At 40.7% G+C, this 21,024-nt stretch overlaps 1 protein-coding gene across 2 annotated transcripts in view; it reads left to right on the forward strand.

The window, feature by feature from the left end:
• Positions 1-6,843, forward strand: part of LOC126170827 (serine/arginine repetitive matrix protein 1-like) — a 594,764-nt gene extending 587,921 nt beyond the window's left edge. The window contains exon 12 of one of the 2 annotated variants that reach the window (XM_049920751.1): positions 3,830-6,843. In XM_049920751.1, the coding sequence (XP_049776708.1) occupies positions 3,830-3,934 (105 nt within the window). In that variant the 3' untranslated portion in view covers positions 3,935-6,843. The remainder of the gene's footprint in view (positions 1-3,829) is intronic. The other variant, XM_049920754.1, reaches the window with a different exon arrangement.
• Positions 6,844-21,024: the final 14,181 nt, after the last annotated feature.

The raw sequence follows: 21,024 nt of genomic DNA on the forward strand, positions 1-21,024 counted from the left end.
TGAGAGTAGAAACTTTCGAAATATGGTGCCACAGAAGAACGCTGAAGATTAGATCTATCGATCACGTGACTAATGAGGAAGTACTGAATTGAATTTGGGAGACACGAAAGTTGTGTCCTAATTGACCGGTTAATAGGACACATTATGAGACATCGAAGGATCACCAGTTTAGTATCTGAGGGAACTCTGAGTGGTAAAACTCGTAGAGGGAGACCGAGAGATGAATACAGTAAGCACATTCAGAAGGATGTATGTTTCAGTAGTTACTCGGAGGTGAAGAGGCTTGCACAGGATAGAGAGGGGGTGCAGAGCAGATTCACGTCAGTCTTCAGACAGAAAACAACAACAAATTAAGTAAAACTCCTCTTTACTCGAGTAGAAGCTCGAGTACTGCAGGACTGCTAGCATGGCTGCCTGAGATTGTGTGGCTTCATCTTCCACAAACAGACCGGCGGTTCCTCGATATTTAAATAAATAGAAACAGATACGGTGCAGTTTCGTGCTCTGTATTCTGTAGTGTTTGCTTCCCCCTTTTGCTGTAAACACAGCTCATTAGCAAGGAAAACATACGGCCAAGGCTTGGGCTCTAGCGTTTAATTACTACCGGAAAGACAGGTTCGGCTCATTTGCGTTGGTCGAGACGTATATAGCCTACTTCTTTTTGTAAACAGCGATGGTAAACTTCTGACGATGCTCTCATCTAGAACGAACTCTTTCTGCTTGTCTCAGAGTAACATCTTCCGCGTTGGCGTATTTTTCTTTATTTTCTCACTGCTACGTGCAAAACATTAAACACAACTTTATATAAAATTATAGTCAATTGCAAAAGTAATAACATCTCGCACGGTGAATATTTCTATAAGATCCGTACTGAAGAGAATAGAAAATTTACTTTCCATATGTTTTTTACCCCCTCTATTGAAGTGAAATGCGTGTCTGAATAGCAGTCGAAAAGCAACTCCATCGTTTCCAGATATATGTAGTTTGTATTACATTAAATGTTTATAGCTGCCAGGAAATAAAACTATCTTCGTTTGTGCAAACGGACCACAAAGGTCCTGCAATGTTGTAACGTGGTCGCCGCAAATGTGAGTGTTTCGATTAGTGGTGGACCTGAGTATCGTCGCCAGACATCGAGGAATGCGAAAAAATAGGAGACGTCAATGAACGTGATTGCCACATTATCGAAGTATATCGCATGTTACATGGACTGAATGGACTAGATTTTGTTGTTGGTGAAGTACACGTCCACACATGGAAATGGCTACTCCTAGCTGCTCTTGAAGTGTACCAAGCTTCCTCCGGTATTGTTTTTTATCCTCTCTCTCTTCAATCCATTTGATTCCCATTCACAACACAAACTACACTGACAACTATGCGTCACTCTTAAAAGTTTTTCCTTAGTCAAAGATGTTATCCATTCCATCACTAACGCTTTTATACATGTGATAATGGGGCGATTTGTCATGACGGTTCCCCCTTGCGTGCTCTTGATTTTGTCCCTTGTCACCATATATTTCTTTATAAAACGCTCACTATAGCCATTTGCCCTAAAAGTCATTCATACCTGTGAAGCTCACCTTCCGGACTCTTGGTGTCACTGTTTCTGAGGTGCTCGCGTTATAAATGTCTCAGAGAGTTTTTTTAGCTTTGTGCTACTGCCAGAAGTATGAAATACACAAGCTACGGTAGTTTTCAGAACAAATGCTGAGAGGGAGTACAATACAGAAATCTCTGGCAACAAGGGACTTGGTAAATAGCACCTAGGAATAATGTTCACGGCAAATTTAGCGACTAATTCCTATAGAATCTCAGTTTGAATTCACGGGTTGGAGAGCTCTTAAAAGATTGTGAACAGAATTGCACATATCCAAAGTCAAGTTAGTTAAATGTAGAATTCTAATATATATATAGATCAATTATTTTGAGTGGAGAAAAACTCAGTGTCGCATATTGCAACCGGCACACAAAATACAGTTCAGTGGAACATTACGTCCCTACTGCTAGCCGCCACAGGGCAGTAATACTTGCGTAATTCTAGTATGAAACAATTGCATCTACTGTTAATTTCTTTTATTTTTTAAATGAACACACAGCCATTTGAACGTATTGTTGTTTATTTAATTACGACCTAGGTTTCGGCCTTTGATGCCATTTTCATGTGATTCAGTATATGTCAGTAACATATACTGCCGGACATCAAGCTGAAGATTGGCCTAACACTAGGAAAAATTTGCGTCCCCAAAAAAGCCTATGTAAAACCATCATCCTGTAAAAAGATCAGTAAATAGTAGTGGGAGCACGTCGTATGTAATAGAAAGATGTTTTATTGTTTGTGATCGTTGATATCCATTTAAGCTGAGTATTATTGTTTCTTAGATTTTGTAAATTTTATTGCAGCTGACGTAATACTAGTAAATTTCTTAATTAACATTCAGTGAAGAAACATCTAAAACTGGTCCCTTAATGCCGTTCAACGGTCACACTTAATCAAATTGTCCTCTTTAATTAGAGTTGCTGCATGCAGATGCATTTTGCATTTTAGTTAATAATTTAAAATAGCGTTTAAAATTTTTCGGTAGTGTTCCATTAATTAAATATACCACGGTACATCAGTACTCGACTTTAAAACAATTGATCGTAGGACACTACAAATTGTTTTTGTATTTGGTGACCAGTTTCGCTTATATAGTGTGTTTCGAAACTCGACGGCAAAACTTCAGAAAGGGATTCGTCATGTAACAACGAGAAAAAAGACTATGTCAACATTAGTCCGGAAATGCATAGTTGCCAAGTTATTCGAGCATGTTACTGTTAAGTAGTGCACATTGACAAATTATAAAGACATAGACATACACGATGATTCTTTGATGATATTACAAACTTTCAGCGGGTGATAGAGAAAGATAAATGTATAAACGTGAGGCAGAGGACCCTGATCCGGAAACGAGCGAGTCGAAGGTTACGAACGAAAAACTTTCTGATGCATCTTAGAATGGATCTCATCTACTGCAAGATATTTACTTTCCATATTTTGAAAGGTGGTCGTATGGACCAAAACAAAAGAAAAATGACCTGTAGAAACGCGAGATCTAAGGCGCATCCTTTGACATCTATCGGCATATGTTCATTGCTACTACTGTGAAACACATCTCTTTTGCTGAACGTGTTCTCAGAGCCCTTAAGGTCTGCGTTTTACACCGCATGTTTACTACGAATCTTTTCTTGTTCTGGTCATACCGCCTCCTCTGAAGATATGGAAAGCAAAGAACTTTCAGTCAGATGTATCACAATGATTTATCACAACGATATTTATCGACTCAGTCGTTTCCGGACCAGGGTCCCTTGCCTCAAATTGATAATTTATCCTCCTGTAATGTCCCTGGAAGTTTATTATATCATGCCGTTCATCCACGTTTACATAATTTGTCAGTGTGCACTGTGTAAGAGTAACATGCACGAATACCCACGCCTTTCCAGATCCACAGCCTTTTTTTCTTCTTTTTATATGGGAAATCCATTCCTGAAGCCTTGCGTCGAGTTTTGAAACACTGTGTATAGCCATCCTCAAACCAAAATATCCACAATAAGTTGCAACGTTGGCAGAATCTATGAAGTCAGTTATTTAAATTCAACAGCTTGTTGATGCTGCCAAGAATGCCAGCTTACTTTCAATATTTCGCGGTCTATGTGTGGTGGTATGATGTAAACCGACCGCCAAGCGCAACTGAACAGCGATTTCGGTAGTTCATAATTCAGTTTTTGTCAAGTGATGGCTAATTTCATGTAATTGAAACGTTGTCCATTACACTTATTTTCTGTTTGTCAGCAGGGCGCTATGGAGGCACTGATGAACCGCCACCGGGAAGAGCAATGGCTACGGAGACGCTTCGGACTGCCTCCGGAGAGTCCTCATCAGCAGTTCGCAGGGTAGCCTGGTGACGTCACAGAAGTCTTTTCTGGTCGACGCATCGACGTTCCAGCACCAAAGGCGCGAGAGTATTGTTTACTGTCTGGGTGCATGCTTCGTCTGGAGGACTATTTGGAAATTAGGGCCGCGGATGTTACTAAGAGACTGGCAACGGCCTAAGTTCAATATTCTATCGGCGTTGTCTTGTCAGGAAATCAAAGACAATATTATGTCTGTATGTCAGTGAAACCGGACGAATTTCTTAACTCGTCTGTTTCGAGCTCGCTTGACTGAGCATCCACATTCTCTATATGTTATTTGTAACTGAATAAGAGATAGTAAATTCCACTCCTAATTTAACATAACGGATTATTTGCAATTACATGCATATCTTGGAGACAGGAAGTGCTTGTGAACTTGGAGAACGGTACAGAAATCACTTATTATAACCAGTTTTTGTATATTTGTTACTCGAAGTTTGATGTACCAAAGTAATGTGGCCCAGTAGTTTGATCACATGAATGATGTACTCGGAATGTTTCGATTTTAAAACTCAAGATCTTGGAGAGCTATATTAGACCAACACCTACATTCTGCAAAGCACTGTAAAATGCAGGCGAGTATTCATTTAATATGTTTCCTTGTGTTCCGCTTACGGACAGGTAGTGGGGAAAACGCGCAACAACCTGAGTGTCTAATTTTATTTTTATAATCTTCGCGAATATGGTATGTAGGAACACAAGACTATTTACAAATACGACCACGAAAATGGATTGCGACTATTTTCTACCAAGATTTGTGCTGAAAAATCACTACCACAGATCTCTTGAATCATTTATCTCGCAATACTGTTTGTACGAAACTATTTTTAATAAACCAGAATTGCACTTTTCCTGCTGTAAAGAGAGCAGAAATATTCGGCTTCTTAGATTAGCAACCGTTCGGAAGAAACTGCATTGTGAGTGGAGCGATTTGGGAATTCTCACATAGTCATCCCAGGGGGAAACAATAACGCTGCCATTTATACTGTGGTTTCAAAACCATCTATGTACACAAATGGAATGCCAACGTAGCAAGTTAAAATATGAGCTACAGGAAGTGTATCATAGGCGTGAAATTGTGATTGTGTACCAATGTAATAGTAAAGTGTCAATAATCTGGATCCCTTGATCTCTTCAGAAGCCATTTCACTCCTAAGTTTGCGGTTGAGTTTCGCCCTTAGTATACAGGTTTTAGGATGTACTAACACCAAAGTCATAGTCTAGTGTCACTGTATGAAAAGTCGAGACGAGACGAAACACTCTGATGCAGAACGAGGCAAACAAAACGAATCTTATGATTCACTACATGAAAATTAATCGCACACAGGATGCGCATCACAGAACACCTATGCGAAAATATAGATATCTCTTATCTGTTTTTCATTTCGTTCATCGGAGTACTGAAAAAAGAGAAATGACACACATTATTCCACTGATTTCATACGACTATTACTAGATACTGACCATTAAAATATCATTCACTACTAATAACACAATCTCCTTTCCTCAGTAGATCTGCTTTCCTAAAGTAGCCAGCGAAAACCAAATATTGTTTTCTAACCAACGTACTGAGCAATCAAGCTCGTTTCCACAAGCTTACGGTAATAAAAGTACACTGTGTCAAAATTTTTGTAATCAGCGAAAGAAGCTGCACTCATTGACGTTACGGAGCGTGATAATATTTGTTGTGTTCACTGCATTCTCAGAAATTCCAGTTGTTACCTCGGAGACCTAGTATGTGCGCACTTTAGACCACAGTCTCAATCGTCACAAGTTTCAACGATCTTAACGATATCAGATACACGCATATTTATTGTTTCCATTTAAATGCTCGTCGTTGCATACACAAGCTAATTCGAATATTTGAACATAACCCACATTATCAGTATATTTCCTTCCAAATTACGACCAATGAATAAACTGTGTATAAAATAATTGGAAGATGTTTGAGAGCATCGAAAGAAATTAGAACGATACGAAGCTGGGAAAAATTTCTGTTACTTACCCTTCTGTTGGTCCTGTACAGTAAACATAAATATGAGGCGAAACTAATTTGCAACTTCATTGTTAAATACAAGAAAGCGATGGAGAATTAGAGTGAAGAAACCAATAAATGATTTCCCTCTATTCTTCCTCATTTATTGTAAACTGTACTCGGTTTCAACCTGAAAATCTGCACTGTGAAGCGACTGTAGCCTCCTAAATGGACTTGGTGTTGTATGTGTACTGTTAACTACAGTTGTACGGCTAAGAGAAACAAATAGAAGTAGGAAAAATGAAAAAAGAACGACTTTCCAACGTCTAAGAACGGTGCGCAAAATGGTAGGAGACAGAGATTGTGAAAATGTTTGCGATTTGTTTTCAGCTAATATTTCTCGAAGCTATACTTTTTATAGGACTAAATCCGAAACTAACTGATCAAAAAATTCTGAACATCGGTTTATGTCCGTACTTCCACAATAGTGATCTATTTGCCATATTGAAAAAGAAAAGAAAGTAGCTGTCAGTAATTTTAATCCTATTTCGTCGAAGAACTATAGATTGTGTCAAGACCTGTCTCCATAAGTGTGTGGCCACAAATTTCTTTCCCACTGATTTGCCGTGCGAGGTATGTAACAACTGAAAATAATGTTGTAATATTCATATTATAACCGATTTCATGTGAGAGAGTATCATGTGATCCTATTTGCCTTTGTACTAGGCAACTTGAAGGAGCAGTGAGATTGAGGAGGTAGCAATTATTTCGGACTGATCAATTATTCTTCTGAAGTCCACTCAAATTTTCAAATTTTTTGAAGAGACACACCCAGTGCCTACTGAGTATAATAAAGTGAATGTCATATGTTTGTAAATTCTGTTTACTTGAAATAATGTAACTGTGTAAGATGCAATAAAGTGTATGTATTTTAAAAGTTGTGTGTTTCCTTGTGGTTTGTTCCTGATATTTCAGTTTCTGTTTTCAGAATCTTGCAATAATTCGCGGGAGATATAACTGACAACAGTTCTTAGTTACCAGAAGAGTATTAGTCACTATGTCATATTCTCTCAGCTTGTGATGAATGGGAGGGAACTGGAAGACACTTTATGTCCATCATATGGGATCGTATAAGTTGCAGAAAAAACCTGTATATCTAATTCGAACTCTAACACTACACGCATTTAGAACTACTGATTGAACTACAGGTGGTAATGAATATTACTCACACAATTATTCCCAAGTGTGAGTATATGGTGATACGTGTAATAAGTATATAAATTGACGACTGATGTGAAACAGTATTAAGATTAAAAATTTTAGGCTTCGTGGGAGAACTATTTAATTATCTCTTGTAGGTTTACTGCAGAAATACATACCTTTGCCTAGTTATCGATTGCAGCCAACATAGTTCGTCTTTATAAAGAACTCTCTGAGTTCCACTGAGCGGGCAAATAGGGTACTCTCCCGCTCGACGGAGAATGTGGGTATCGTGTTTGAAGAGACTCAGAAGTTTTAATCAGCGTATGGCGAAGCCTTGTCTTGTCAGTCGAATGGTGGCGTTCGGTATTTTCGATGGGACGGGGTAGAAAGGTTCAGTCGGGCTGTATATAGAATTTGCATAATTGCAACATGAGTATGTTAATCATTGACGGAAATCGTGTACTTCACGTTTATTAATTTTCTTGGGTCGCATTGACAAGTTTAAGGTAGGGAGTTACAATGGATCTTTTATGACTTTAAAGCATATTGTCCATATACTGATACGGTCTTTGTACTTTCTCGAAGAGACTAGATTTGCATGTGCAGTGTAGAGTGTGTGTGCCGTTAATTTATTCGATTCGCTAAATACGTCAATACCGCACTCTCTACCAATGACTTTCATTTAATGTTTTCCGCTGTATATAGATTTACACTTGTCTCAAATTGTTACATGTTGAAACTTGGTGTGTCCTGTATTGCTGAGCAGAAATTTCACACTTTCTGTGGTGACTTAAGTATTTGTTGGAGATAATTATACGGGTTTCCATTCAAATAGTTTTCAAATTAGTCTTCGTCGTCCCCACAGTACTAGGCAGGCAATTGTAGATGTGACTGGTGTCTGCTCTGTCGCGAACAGGCAGAACGGACACCTTTTTCTATTCATAATTCTATGGGCATGATGACTGTTCCATGAAGAGATTGAGTGCGGACCCACAACCAACATCCCAAGCCCTGCAGGAATCAGAAATCTGCGGGTAGGTGATAATGCACTATGGACGAGGGTCGTTGTGGTGTGGCGAGAGTTGGGAATTTGGGTCTGACGAAAAGCATGTCGTAATCGCCGAGGCGGTTGCGATGTGTTTCCGCTTTCTCGCTTCACCTGTCACCGTAGCAAACTGTCCTAGTTCCATCTCTTTGCGTAGAATCTTATGTGTTAGTTGTTTACATTCAGTGTCGTGTGATTCCTTGAGTGCGTCGCTTTAGTATTTGCCGTCTAGTGTCTGGTGTTTGTGCAGCCCTTCCGGACGCGGCGTTGTCTCTCACCATGATGCCAAGCATGCTTTCCACGTTTCTTCCACATACAGATACCGTCGGCTTCAGTTTTGATTCATCCTCCTGGCATGTGCAGCCCGGTTGGCTTGTTGGTTCATTTGGGGGAAGGGACCAAACAGTGAGGTTATCGCTCCCATCGAATTAGGAGAGGGTGGGGAAGGATGTCGGCCGTGTCCTTTCACAGGAAACATCCCGCCATTTGCCTGAAGCGTTTAGGGAAGTCACGAAAAACCTATATCAGGATTGCCGGACCCGGATTTTGAACAGTCGTCGTCCCGAATGCGAGTTCAGTGTCCTAACCACTGCGCTACTCGCTCGGTACAGCCCGGCTCTTTACAGATACACGACTGTTTGGTGGACAGGATCAAGATTACTACACATCAAGTGCATAATGCATGCTTTGATTCGGAATTATATGTGTTTTTTGTGAAATTTCTTGCTTCGTTTCGGGTTGAGAGTGCGAGCTAACATTCCAAAGATGTTCGGGCTCACATGTGGCTCCTCTTCAAATGGTTCAAATGACTCTCAGCACTATGGGACTTAAAATCAGTCCCCTAGAACTTAGAACTACTTAAACCTAACTAACCTAAGGACATCACACACATCCATGCCCGAGGCAGGATTGGAACCTGCGACCGTAGCGGTCGCGCGGCTCCGGACTGTAGCGCCTAGAGCCGCTCGGCCACTCCGACCGGATGCTGCCATCGTCCAATGTGTTTTGTGTGGAGGAAATGATGATTTGATTCATAACTGAAAAATAATTTAAATTTACTATTTCTTTTAAACAAATAAAGTTACAGAGTTGGCATTTACTAGGTGAGTCACTTTAATGATGTGCTTCTACTTGAATTATCGATCGTTAAGATCAAACAAACCGTTCAGATTTTAACAGTCAATAATTTGTTACAAGACTTGTTAACTTCGCGTTAACAGTAAATCCTAAACTGTTATAGAAATGATCAATATTCAAGTTTTATTGGGATCACCATGAAAATTTATGAAGGATGGCTGATTAAAATTACTGTGGCTTGATCCGCTGCATTTCTACAAAATTACATAGTTTTCATAAATGTTTTCCTTTATGGCCGATCTTAGGTCCGCCTCGGTTAACACTGCTACGTCTCCTTGGCCACAAAAGGCTTCTACTGAGTTTCCCTATGATGTAGGTTCTCGTCTGTCTGACTTGCACACTACAGCGCTTAGGCCTCAATAGACAACAGACGCCTGTGAGTTTCCACATCCCGTGGTGAATCTGCGCCCTTTGTGGCATCCTGTCCTGGACGACAGGGTTCGTTTCACAATTCCTGAAGGCTGACTCTTTCAGCCATATATTTAAGTGAGAGCGCAATGCTCGTTAACTCTCAAGAGAATATTATTATGTTCCAGTACTCAAGTGCCCTTTACTCATCTTGGTTCCTTTAGCGTTGTTCTTTTTTAAAATATAGAAGTTCTCTGTAGAGAAGTTCGGGTTTATGATCTTCCACCGGAGGTAGATGACTGTTTATGAGGTCCATTCAGCTCCCTTATGAGGATGTACGACTTGTCCAGAGAGAACGCTGGTCTCCTCGGCATCGCTTACAGGTGTGTAGAGGTGTTCGGTCGGTAGAAATACTGATTAAAAAAAGTATTCCCTTTCACTTGCAGGTATGTGGTTGTCGGATGCATACAACTCATACTGCCGAGGAAGAAACCTGCTTTATTTGCAATCAGAGCGGGCACCTTTGTATTAATTACCCGCATCGTGTGGTGGTATTAAAACCAGGTTACGACACAGCGTAAAAAATTGAGTTTAGCAGATCTTCTCCCACAGCATTCTACAGCTGAGCCAACTCCGCCTATTGAAGATTAAAATGGGTCTTTGTAAAATAATTCTCATGATTTTTGCCCCGCTGCCCACCCGTAGGGACGTCACCGCCGTCACTCTGGCGATGCTGGCATCGATTATTGAAAAAAAGCGGCGCAGAACGCAGGACGATGAGCTAGCGGAGGATTTCTTTCCTTTGGCTCGCCCCTCGGATAGCACTCCGGTAAAGGACGCTCTTCTCCTGCCTGAATTTGTGGAGGAGGTAGCCATGGATACTTACGCATCTGATGAGGTGATCACTGATAAGTCGTCTGGCGATTCTCTCATTGTACAGGCTGTCTTGTAGGCGTAACCTATTAAGGAATCTGTTTCAGGACCCCACCTCTCATCCCTGGCTCTACTGGGTACCTCTCCCGTTGTCGCAGCTTCCCACGCTACTTCTATAGCGGTCTCCACGTCACCATCTATTAATGAGGATAACTTCATTGATATTCAGGTAGAGGAGGACCAGTTGCTAGTAAACAAATCTCCACGTGCGGCCCTTGTCCATCGAAGAATAGCGTGCAGAGATCTGGTTCAAAATGGTTCAAATGGCTCTGAGCATTATGGGACTTAACATCTGAGGTCATCAGTCCCCTAGAACTTAGAACTACCGAAACCTAACTAACCTAAGGACATCACGCACATCCATGCTCGAGGCAAGATTCGAACCTGCGATCGTAGCAGTCGCGCGGTTCTAGACTGAAGCGCCTAGCGCCACTCGGCCACACCGGCCGGCTACAGAGGTCTCTTCCCCTCAGTCGGAAATGGTATTTCTACATGACCCACTCATACAATTACGTGAGGTAGCGGAGACTCCAAAAAAACATTTCGAAGATGGGAAGATGATCACACTTCCCCTCCCTCCGCTTTATACATTAATTCTGCCATGGATACTGGTGCACAGCTCCGTTCGAATATGGTTTTTTAATTTTGTGGCTTTTATTCCAGTTCAATTGTCTATGCAAGCATGTACGTTTCTCACAATTTGATTGGTTCTTAACTCCGGCTCGCCGACTTGTGACAGTCTACATATCACTCTTCTGCAGACGTTACTTTTTTTACACAAAGTATTATTTAACTAGTGTTCAATTTCTGCGCTCTCGACCTTGGGAACGCATTCCACTACGAGATTTCAAGGTTCTCAATGATGGCAGGGGAACAGGATACACCTTCTGTGATCTCACTTTACTTCTTCTCTATGCCTCTTCTGGCTCTGGTCGGTGTATGGAACGTTGGCGATTTTACAAAGAGGATATCTTTTACCTTGTCCGTAGATTACCTATAAAAATTCTACTGAGTGGTGATTTTAATTGTGTCCTCTGGCCGGTGGTCAGTCTTCTAATTAAAGTTTCTGTAAAGAAACATAGTACCATTGTGGAAATGTTAAAGAAGAGAAGACTGAACTGGGCTGGTCATGTAGCAAGGATTCCGGAGAACAGACTACCCAAAATAGCATCCACTAAGAAATTAGAAGGAAAGAGAAAAAGAGGAAGACCTCGAATTAGGTGGATGGAGAATATCCGGGAAGATGCAGCTAGGATGGGCATCAACTCTGATTGGACAACAATTTCCCTGGATAGAAATAATTGGAAGAGGCTCGTAGAGCAGGTGTATGGTCGATAAGGCCTTAGCCACGTGTAAAGTAAAGTAAAGTAAGTAAGTAAAGAATTCGATGACACGGTATACTCCTTGCACCTATTATAAGTGATGGATGTAGGTATCCTACACTTGTCCGATGCACTTATTTTACTCCCACCTCTAGACTTGATCAGTTTTACATATCCCACTACTTGCGGGGGCAGCTTTTGGACTTTTACGTGATACCCGCCTGTTTTAATGATTATTGTGCTGTAGCCGTCTCATTTAATTACGTACAGCAGCTGATAAAACTATCGTCTTCCCTGGATGCTCAATTTAGCCTATCTACAAGACCATACCCTTGGTTTTGTCACTCAGGAAGTAAGGGCCTGTTGCTGTTGTGCCACAGAATGGTACTCGTCTATTGTGACATGGTGGACACTGCATGTCAAGCCACAAATTCATAAAACTCTCATGCGATTTGGTCCTTTAATGTCGGCAGACGTACGGGAGATCGTAGAATTTTTTTATTTCGTATTACGTCTACGTCACGGCAGTGCTAGGAAAGTCCCTCCTCGGATCATGAATGTATGGCGAAATTAAGCCAAAATGCTATAATTAAGACAGTCTCAGACCGAAAGACTTCGTACCCGATCTCACTCACGTTCCATTTTAGAGAATGGACTGACTTCACTATACCATCTTATCCTCATGCGGGCGCGCAGGAAATGCGTTTGTGTTGGATCCCTCCCTAAAGCCGATGGTCGAGTACCAACGTCCCACTGTGATCTTGTGAATCTCGCTTTTAACGACTGTGGTGCGCTCGATCGGGCTGAAAATTAGGTATCAGAGCAGATCGCAACCCGATCAAAATGGTGGCATGTAGCTGGGTCGTGTTCAGGGAGCGGTTCGAAAGTACGAAAGCCGTTCCCTTAGCCTCCTTCACCAAGTGCAGGTCTTACACGCCTATATTTTCAACAAAAGTGTATAACGTTCCTCAGATATTCCTGCTTCCCAAATGATGGCCCGCAGTCAATTGTTGTGGCGACATCTTACAAGTTCAGTATAAAGTGGTGGCCACGCCCGGCAGGCTCGGAGGATTAGGTCTTCGCGATATTAAAGTTAAGGTTCCATCTTGTTTGTACGAGTAAACGTCTTTATATCAACACAGGCACCATATCCTCTTATGTTTCCTTTGTTTTCCTATCTCCAACTGATCAGTCTGACTCCTCCCATCGATGTCGATGTAGCCTAAATTGCGAAATATCCGAGAATATTATATAAATTTGAGTTTCTTAAATGGTGTTACCTTCCAAAAGATGCACCTTACTACTGGACACTTGTTATCTCGTTGGCGTCAACCATTTTGCCTATCCCTTGGCGAGATAGCTTCCCATCAACATCGTGGAAAACTGCCTGCTCTCATCTTAGTCTTCGACCGCTTCGTCGTGGTACAAGGTCTTCCATCTTCTGATACTCTCTGGCGACCGTCTTTTTTGGGCACACACCTCGGTCCGACTAGCCAGTGTGACGAACGTCATCACACTCTTACCTTAGTTCACAGGCTGGTCTCTTGTGGGCGGGATCATGGACTCAGGATTTGACGACAGTTGGCTTTTCTTTCCCGAGGTCCTGAATCCACTTTTCCGGATGAGTTTCTTATTCGTCCGGAAGTATCCTTTTTTCCTCAGATGAAAACAGATACAATCGTCTCTCTCCTCCATCAGTACGTTGTTGAAGAAGGGACCGACCCTGATACCTGTGTCTTTCACCAGTATCTGGAGACCGCAAACTGGAACTGGCCACGGTTGCCACGTTATCGAACGCAATTTAGAAACATAATTTTTCTTCTTTTTGATCGACAGGGTGTTGTTCAGTTCCAGCTTGGTCTTTGATACATCCCTGTTTCTGGTGCCAAGTCACGTGAAGCCTTGTTTTATTCTCCTTTCTTTCTGATACACAAAAAATATTAATAAAAGGAAAATAAATAAAATTAATAAATAGACAGCTTGTTTCAAGTTAGTTTGCTAGTGACTTCGAACCTCTCACTTTTGTTTTGTTGCGGATAACTATTTGTCTCCTCAATTTCCAGCTCATATTACATGGTGATTTCGACTATGGTAGTCTGAATGTTCATGAAAGTACCGAGTCAATCTGATAAAAAAAGGCAGTTAAGGGGACCATTCTAGAGAAGCAAAGCCTCTTGGTTCGAGTCCCGGCCCAGCATAAATTTCCAACTCTCGCCGTTGCATTGGCGCAATGCCCTGTGCGGCTGGAAGTCACTATTTTTATTCTATCTCTTTCCCATCTCGTTTCCTTTCCATTCATTTCACCACACTTATTCATCATATTCAGACGAGTTTACGTCGGGTTGTTCTTAGCAGTCAGCTCTATATTACTCGATGCAGGGCGCACTATTTTCCGTCATAAATGGAAGCAGTTTTCTAAAATTATCTCTAGGGTCTGTCTCAAAACTAGAATCAGTGGCGGTTAACATTATACTTCTCTTTTCTATACATGATTTTTGAGAACGAATGGTAGATGTCCAAGTTTGTCGCAGGTGCAGATTCGCAGTTCTTTATTCTACGAAGAGTGGCTCTGCGATGTGTCGTATTTGTGAACTATAATCTCAGTGTGGGTCTAAATGTCCACTGCACGACGCAGAGCTATAAGCGCCGTTGATTACAAGTTTCTCACAGAAAGTCAGAGATTCGTTACGATTAATCATGATCTTGTAAATAAATCTTCCTTTGCAGTTTCCATTATAAATCGTTCTGCAAAGTCACCCTTATCTGCCTAGACAATATTCGTTAACTTTTTCTTTCTAGGTCGCGTTGCTAATTAAATTCGAGGGTCTAATTATTGTAAGTTACAGAACATTTTCAATTAAGAGCATATTTGGAAGTAACTTTTATAGGCAAATCGCCTTCAAACCATAGCTGGGAGCTTACAAATTTCGCGCAAAACTACATTTTTGTGTTATTAATGAAACAACAGTCTAAAAGTCAACAGATCATAAACTCACTGCATTCATAGGCACAGACAACCAAAGAGACGGAGAACGTGGAACTCACTAAAACAAAGCGAACTCTAGTAATGAGACGGAAAACTTCTGACATAATGCGATAAAGTAACGCATAAACTTCAAGTTTTCTTTTACAGGCGGAAGTAGAGTGTCAAGAACAGCTCGTGGTCTAGTGGCCAGCGTTGCTACCTCCGGATAAAGAGTCCCGGGTTCGATTACAGGTTGGGGATTTTCTCTGCCCGGGAACTGGGTGTTTGTGTTGTCCTCATCACTTCATCATCTTTCGTGAAAGTAGCGAGATTGGACTGTGTGAAGATTGGATCTTTGTACGGGCGCTCATAACCGCTCAGTTGAACTCCCCGCCACCCGTTGTGGCCGAGCGGTTGTAGGCGCTTCAGTCTGGAACCGCGTGACCGCTACGGTCGCAGGTTCGAATCCTGCCTCGGGCATGGATGTGCGTGACGTCCTTAGGTTAGTTAGGTTTAAGTAGTTCGAAGTTCTAGGGGACTGATGACCTCAGATGTTAAGTCCCATAGTGCTCAGAGCCATTTGAACCATTTTTGAGCGCCCCACAAATGGTTCAAATGGCTCTGAGCACTATGGGACTTAACTTCTGAGGTCATCAGTCCCCTAGAACTTAGAACTACTTACGACCGTAGCGGTCGCGCGGTTCCAAACTGTAGCGCCTAGAACCGCTCGGTCGCCCCGGCCGGCTGAGCGCCCCACAAACCAAACATCATCACCGACGCAATGTACACGCGAATGAAAGGAACAGGAAAAATTTTTACGAATGCTTCAGACGGTTTCAAAATGGAAAGGCACCTGTTGACGGACGCGCGGTCGATTGGACACTCAGCTAACATGATGACAGACTTTGAGCAAGCGAGAGAGAAGTCAGTGACAGCAGTTGGCATTACATATTTTGAGAATTATTTGGCTGTAGAATCTAAAATGCGAAAACATATTTAAATTCAATAGCTTTACGTGCCTATATGCATACCTTCACCTCTTTCCGCTACTGAAGAACAATATAAGATGATTCTAACAATTAAATAAGAAATAATTAGTTAGCAAAGCATGAAAACTACGAAGACGGACAGCAGGGGAAATATGTTAGTTTCCATTTATAGTGAGTGAAAGCTGAAAACTGCAACTGCACTCAAAATATTTTGATGCAACTCTTATTGATGAAAGAGATGATGCAGGTTGAAAATCAATTGTTGCTGTGTGCGCGTTTGTTTAAAGGCATTTTTGCACCGCTAATGTAGCAGCTAATCTAGATGCCTCAGATGTGACAAAGCCGAGGTGTTAGCGCCTACATCAAAGCATCTGGATTAATGGAGCCATTAGGAAAATGAGAACAGTGGAAAGTTAAGAAGCCAGAACGTACTTTGGATACACTAAGAGATAGACCAAAGGAACTAATGGATGAAGCTTAGCTGGAATCGACGAGCTAAGAATAACAAAGATGTCTATCTCACAAACTTTTGAGTTGTAAAATATGTAAAGAGAACAGAACACTACCCTAGGTCTACACGAAGGAAACGTTATTTTTCCGAGCTAAATAGTAATTTAAATAAGCAGTTCACATTGAAAATAAAAGTAACTTTTCATTAACTGCTTAGTTATGATTTGTATCAGTATAGGAAACAACGACATTATGAGACACTCTTCTGGTCCTGTTTTAAAGTGTACTTAAGATAAGTCATCGTAATGTTGCTGGGAAAAGTATTGGCATTTTATTACACATTGTTTTATAAAACACCATTGGTCTCTGGCGAAATGTATTCTTACCGTAGTACCTGATTTACAGACAGCAGATATTTCACGTGCATGGTTATTTTCAGTCCGGAGATGAATTCTTGTACGAGATGAGACATAGAAGTAAAGACTTCAACAGCCAAGATCGCTAATTATAATTTTATTTTTGATGACTGTTTTTTGTAAATCTAAGTTGCCAACATCGGATTTTATGCAAACATATCTTAATACATCTCCACTGTAGGTGGAATGCATCGTGTTATGACTTCACACAATATATTGTACACTTGATGGAGATCTATTTGTATAAGGTCCGATGATGGCAACTCAAAGTAGTCATCAGAAATAAGATTATAATTGTTGTTTTTGGATGATTGAGTTGTTACATCTCTGTTTCAGATTACTTCTGGTTGCCCCAGTTCTTGAATGATGTCAAGAATATGCAATCCTACAAGTCCCTTCATTTCTGCATTGCGCAAAAGCGTTCGTCTCCTGCCAAAATTTCTATCACTCATACTTCCATCCACCACCAGCTTTATGATTCCTTCATACCTCAAGATGTGGTCTCTGAAACGTCTCCTGTCCTATGTAGTGTAATCTTCTTTTCTCATCAGTTACATTCCCTGCCTCCTAACTAGTTACAAGAACTAATCTTCCGCATTCTTCAGCTGCACCACTTGTGAAAGGTTTAATTTTCTTCCAGAATGATCTGTTTATCTTTCGTGTTACATTTTAGTACAAGTCTACACCCATACAACTGCCTTCAGAAAATATCTGCTAAAATTATACTTGATATTAGGAACTTAATTTCTTTCAAAGTTCGTTTCTTTCAAAAACGCTTTTCTTGGTTTGCCGAACTGCATTTTATATCACTTCTATTCAGTTATTTTGCTGCCAAAATAACAAACCACCTCTACTATATTTGAGGTCCCATTTTCTAATCTCATTGCCTTAGAGTCACTTTATTTAATTAAAACGCACTTTATTATTTTTGCTTTACTATTGTTGATGTAAGTCTTATAATCTCTTTCGAAGACACTAATTATTCCATTCAACGGATCTTCTAGGTATTTCGCCGCCTGTGACTACATTACAGTTCGTCGGCAAACTTCAAATTTTCTGTTTATTCTCTCTGAATTTCGACTCACTTCTTCACTTTGAACTTCAACTTACTTGCTGATTCTTTTTCATTTTATTTAATTATTTGCTTCTTACTTGTTGCTCAAAGTAAAGACTGAATTAAAGCTGTGTCACTCTCTTCTGAAGTGCTGTTTCCTTTTCACGTCCTTCGGCTATTATAATTGCATACTGGTTTATGTGAAAATTGTAGATAACTTTTCATTACTTATATTTCATCCCTGGAGCCTTGAGAAGACTTCGATAAAATATAATTCATCTCAACAATCGCCTTGTGCAGTTTGGAACACACTACTACTGGAAAAAGAGCTGTGCCTTTTTGGTATTGACTTTTTAAGACTGGTCTGTTCGGACATCAGTCTGTACTTCATACATTAATACAGAGAAGTATTTGTATGTGCTCACTGGTATTTATTTTTTACTTCCAAACGTGCTTCATCTAGATGAATCACTGCGGTGATAACAGATAGATTCTACATCGTCGTCGCAGAATAAATGTCTCCAATAGAGGTCATGTAAAAGTCCCCTGTCATAGTAAGGAAGGCGAACCAAGTACTGCGTTGTCCAAGAAATCCACTGAAGAAGCTAATTACGTCATGGCATTTTTCTATAGTGTGGAATCCTTAGGAAATAGGTTAACGGAATACTTTATGTAATTCATTAGAGGACTTCCTGTTCAGCAAGCTAAACTCTTCTATTGCCTCCCATTTACATAGGGAACAATGACCATTGCATTAGAATGTCCACATGGACAGATATGATTGTCTTTTATCTGACTCGCCCTTCGAGAATTCTTGGAACCCCTTTTATTTCGTGAACGGATAGAGGTACTGAAACGAGGTTTTCGATAAATAATAGTAAGCAAAGGCACACGTAATTTTTTTCGATATGCAATACTAATATCTTTTGTCAATCAAGTTAGTAAATTAAATATGTTTCTTTGCAATTGTTTGCAGCCAGCCGGCATGTGAGAGATGGGAGGGGTTTCGCAAGACTTCTGTTCCCTTCCAGGGCTCCGTATACATTCTGCAAGTGCTTATAAATATAAACCGATGCTCAGATTTTCCTCCAAAGACAACTCTCTGCTTGGAACGCACCACTGTTTCAGACGACATTTTGAAGGCTACGTTCAGTTCCGTAACCTGTAGGAAATTCGTGAAACTGTAAGGGGTGAAGGGGGAATATTCCACTATGCCCCGCAGCAAATTTCGCATTTAACCGAAACTGGCCGAAAAAAATGTGTTGCATTACTTATTGAACGAGCCATGTAAAATCTACGGTCCCTAGGCAGAGTAAGAAATTTATGCTTCTATGGCAATGCAATCGAAAGATCCGATATGGTATGCCACATGTGTTGATATCTTGCTAGTATCTGTCTTGATAATAGGCAAAAATAATCAAAATTCTCAATTCCCGGTGAGGATGAAGTATCTGTATATCTAATTATGTTTGTAAGGAACCTCCGGTGTGCGACTCATATTCTCACTTAAGCGGATTTTTGTACGGGACGATGTACTTTCCCAACGGCATTTGAAAGCTCTTGATAACACAAGCGCAGTGCTGTGGCGCTTGTGTCTGTTGACGTTGGACACTTTCCCAAATTATCCGAAAAATATGCTAAATTGAAATTATAAATTGTGTATTTGCTTCAGTATCTGAATTGAAACAGGAGTTACGAGTACCACGCCAGCAACGAAACAACGTGGCTCTCTGAATCTTACAACTTGCCGGTAACTTGTTTTCAGACCTTGAATTGTACACGGAATGAAAGAACTGCAAGTTTTAGGGATAGTTCTTAGACTTGGAAACTGGTAGTTAGTACCTTCTGCAGAAGCATTTAAGTGTGGATTCCTGCATAACGTACATGTAAGTATGACTGTATTCCAAAACATGTTACCTTTCCAAGACAACGACCCATGATCAATGCTGGAAGTTTTGTATCTATTGAAACTGAAAGTATAAGGTTCATATCATTGACGAACAAAAAGACAAAGACAGCGTAGCTAATCTTAAATAAGTCTGCGCTCTTACCGTTGTTGGAAAACCATCTGCAATGTTTCTTATGTGCCCAAATTTGGTTCTGATTTAATTTACTGTTACTTTTCCTTTGGTTCATCAGTCTTCTGACTGGCTTCATACGCCACGCCACGAATACTTGTTCGGTGCCGACTCTTAACCTCAGAGTAGCACTTGCAACCTACGTGCTCAATTATTTGCGGAATGTGTTCCAATCCCTTTCCTCCTCTACCGTTCTGGTCCTATACAAAGCCCTCAAGTACCATAAAAGTAATACTCTCATGTCTTAACAGATGTCCTATCAGCCTGTCCCTTCTCTTCATCAGTGTTATCCACATATTCCATTGCTCTCCGATTCTGCGCAGAACCTGTTCATTCCTTACATTATCAGTTCACCTAATTTTTAACATTAGTCTGTAGCAACACGTCCGAAATGCTTCGATTCTCTTCTGTTCCGATTTTCCCACGGCCCATGTTTCACTACGATAAAATGCTGTACTCCAGGTGTAAATTCTCAGAAATTTCTTCCTCAAATCAAGGCCTATGTTTGACATTAGTAGACTTCTATTGGCCAGGAATGTACTTTTTGCAATTGCCAGTCTCCTTTTGATTTCCTCCTTGGTCCCTAGGACATTGGCTACTTTACTGCCTAGGTAGCAGAAAACCTTAACTTCATCTACTTCGTGACCCTCAATCCTGATGTTAAGTTTCTCGCTGTTCTCATTTCTGCTACATCTCATTACTTCCGTCTTTTCTCAATTTACTGTCCATCCATATTCTGCACCCACTAAATTGTTCGTACGATCTTACAGATGATGTAATTTTTCATTACTTTCACTCAGGATGGCAATGTCATCAGTGAAACGTATCATTCTTTCATTTCAACTCCACTCCTTAACCTTTCTTTTATTTTCATCATTGATTCTTCGATATGCATATTGAACAGTAGGGGCGAAAGTCTGCATCCGTATCTTACGTCTATTTTAAATACGAGCTCTTCCTTCTTGGTCGTCCACTCTTATTATTCCCTCTTGGCTCTTGTAAATATTGTATATCGCCCGTCTCTCTCTACAGCTTACCCCTATTTTTTTCAGAATTTCGAACTTCTTGCACCATTTTAGGTCGTCGAACGCTTTTTCCATGTCAACAAATCCTATGAACGTGTCTTGATTTTTCTTTAGTCTCACTTCCATTATCAAC

This window comes from Schistocerca cancellata, chromosome 1 (genome assembly GCF_023864275.1).
Source record: "Schistocerca cancellata isolate TAMUIC-IGC-003103 chromosome 1, iqSchCanc2.1, whole genome shotgun sequence".
NCBI lineage: Eukaryota > Metazoa > Arthropoda > Insecta > Orthoptera > Acrididae > Schistocerca > Schistocerca cancellata.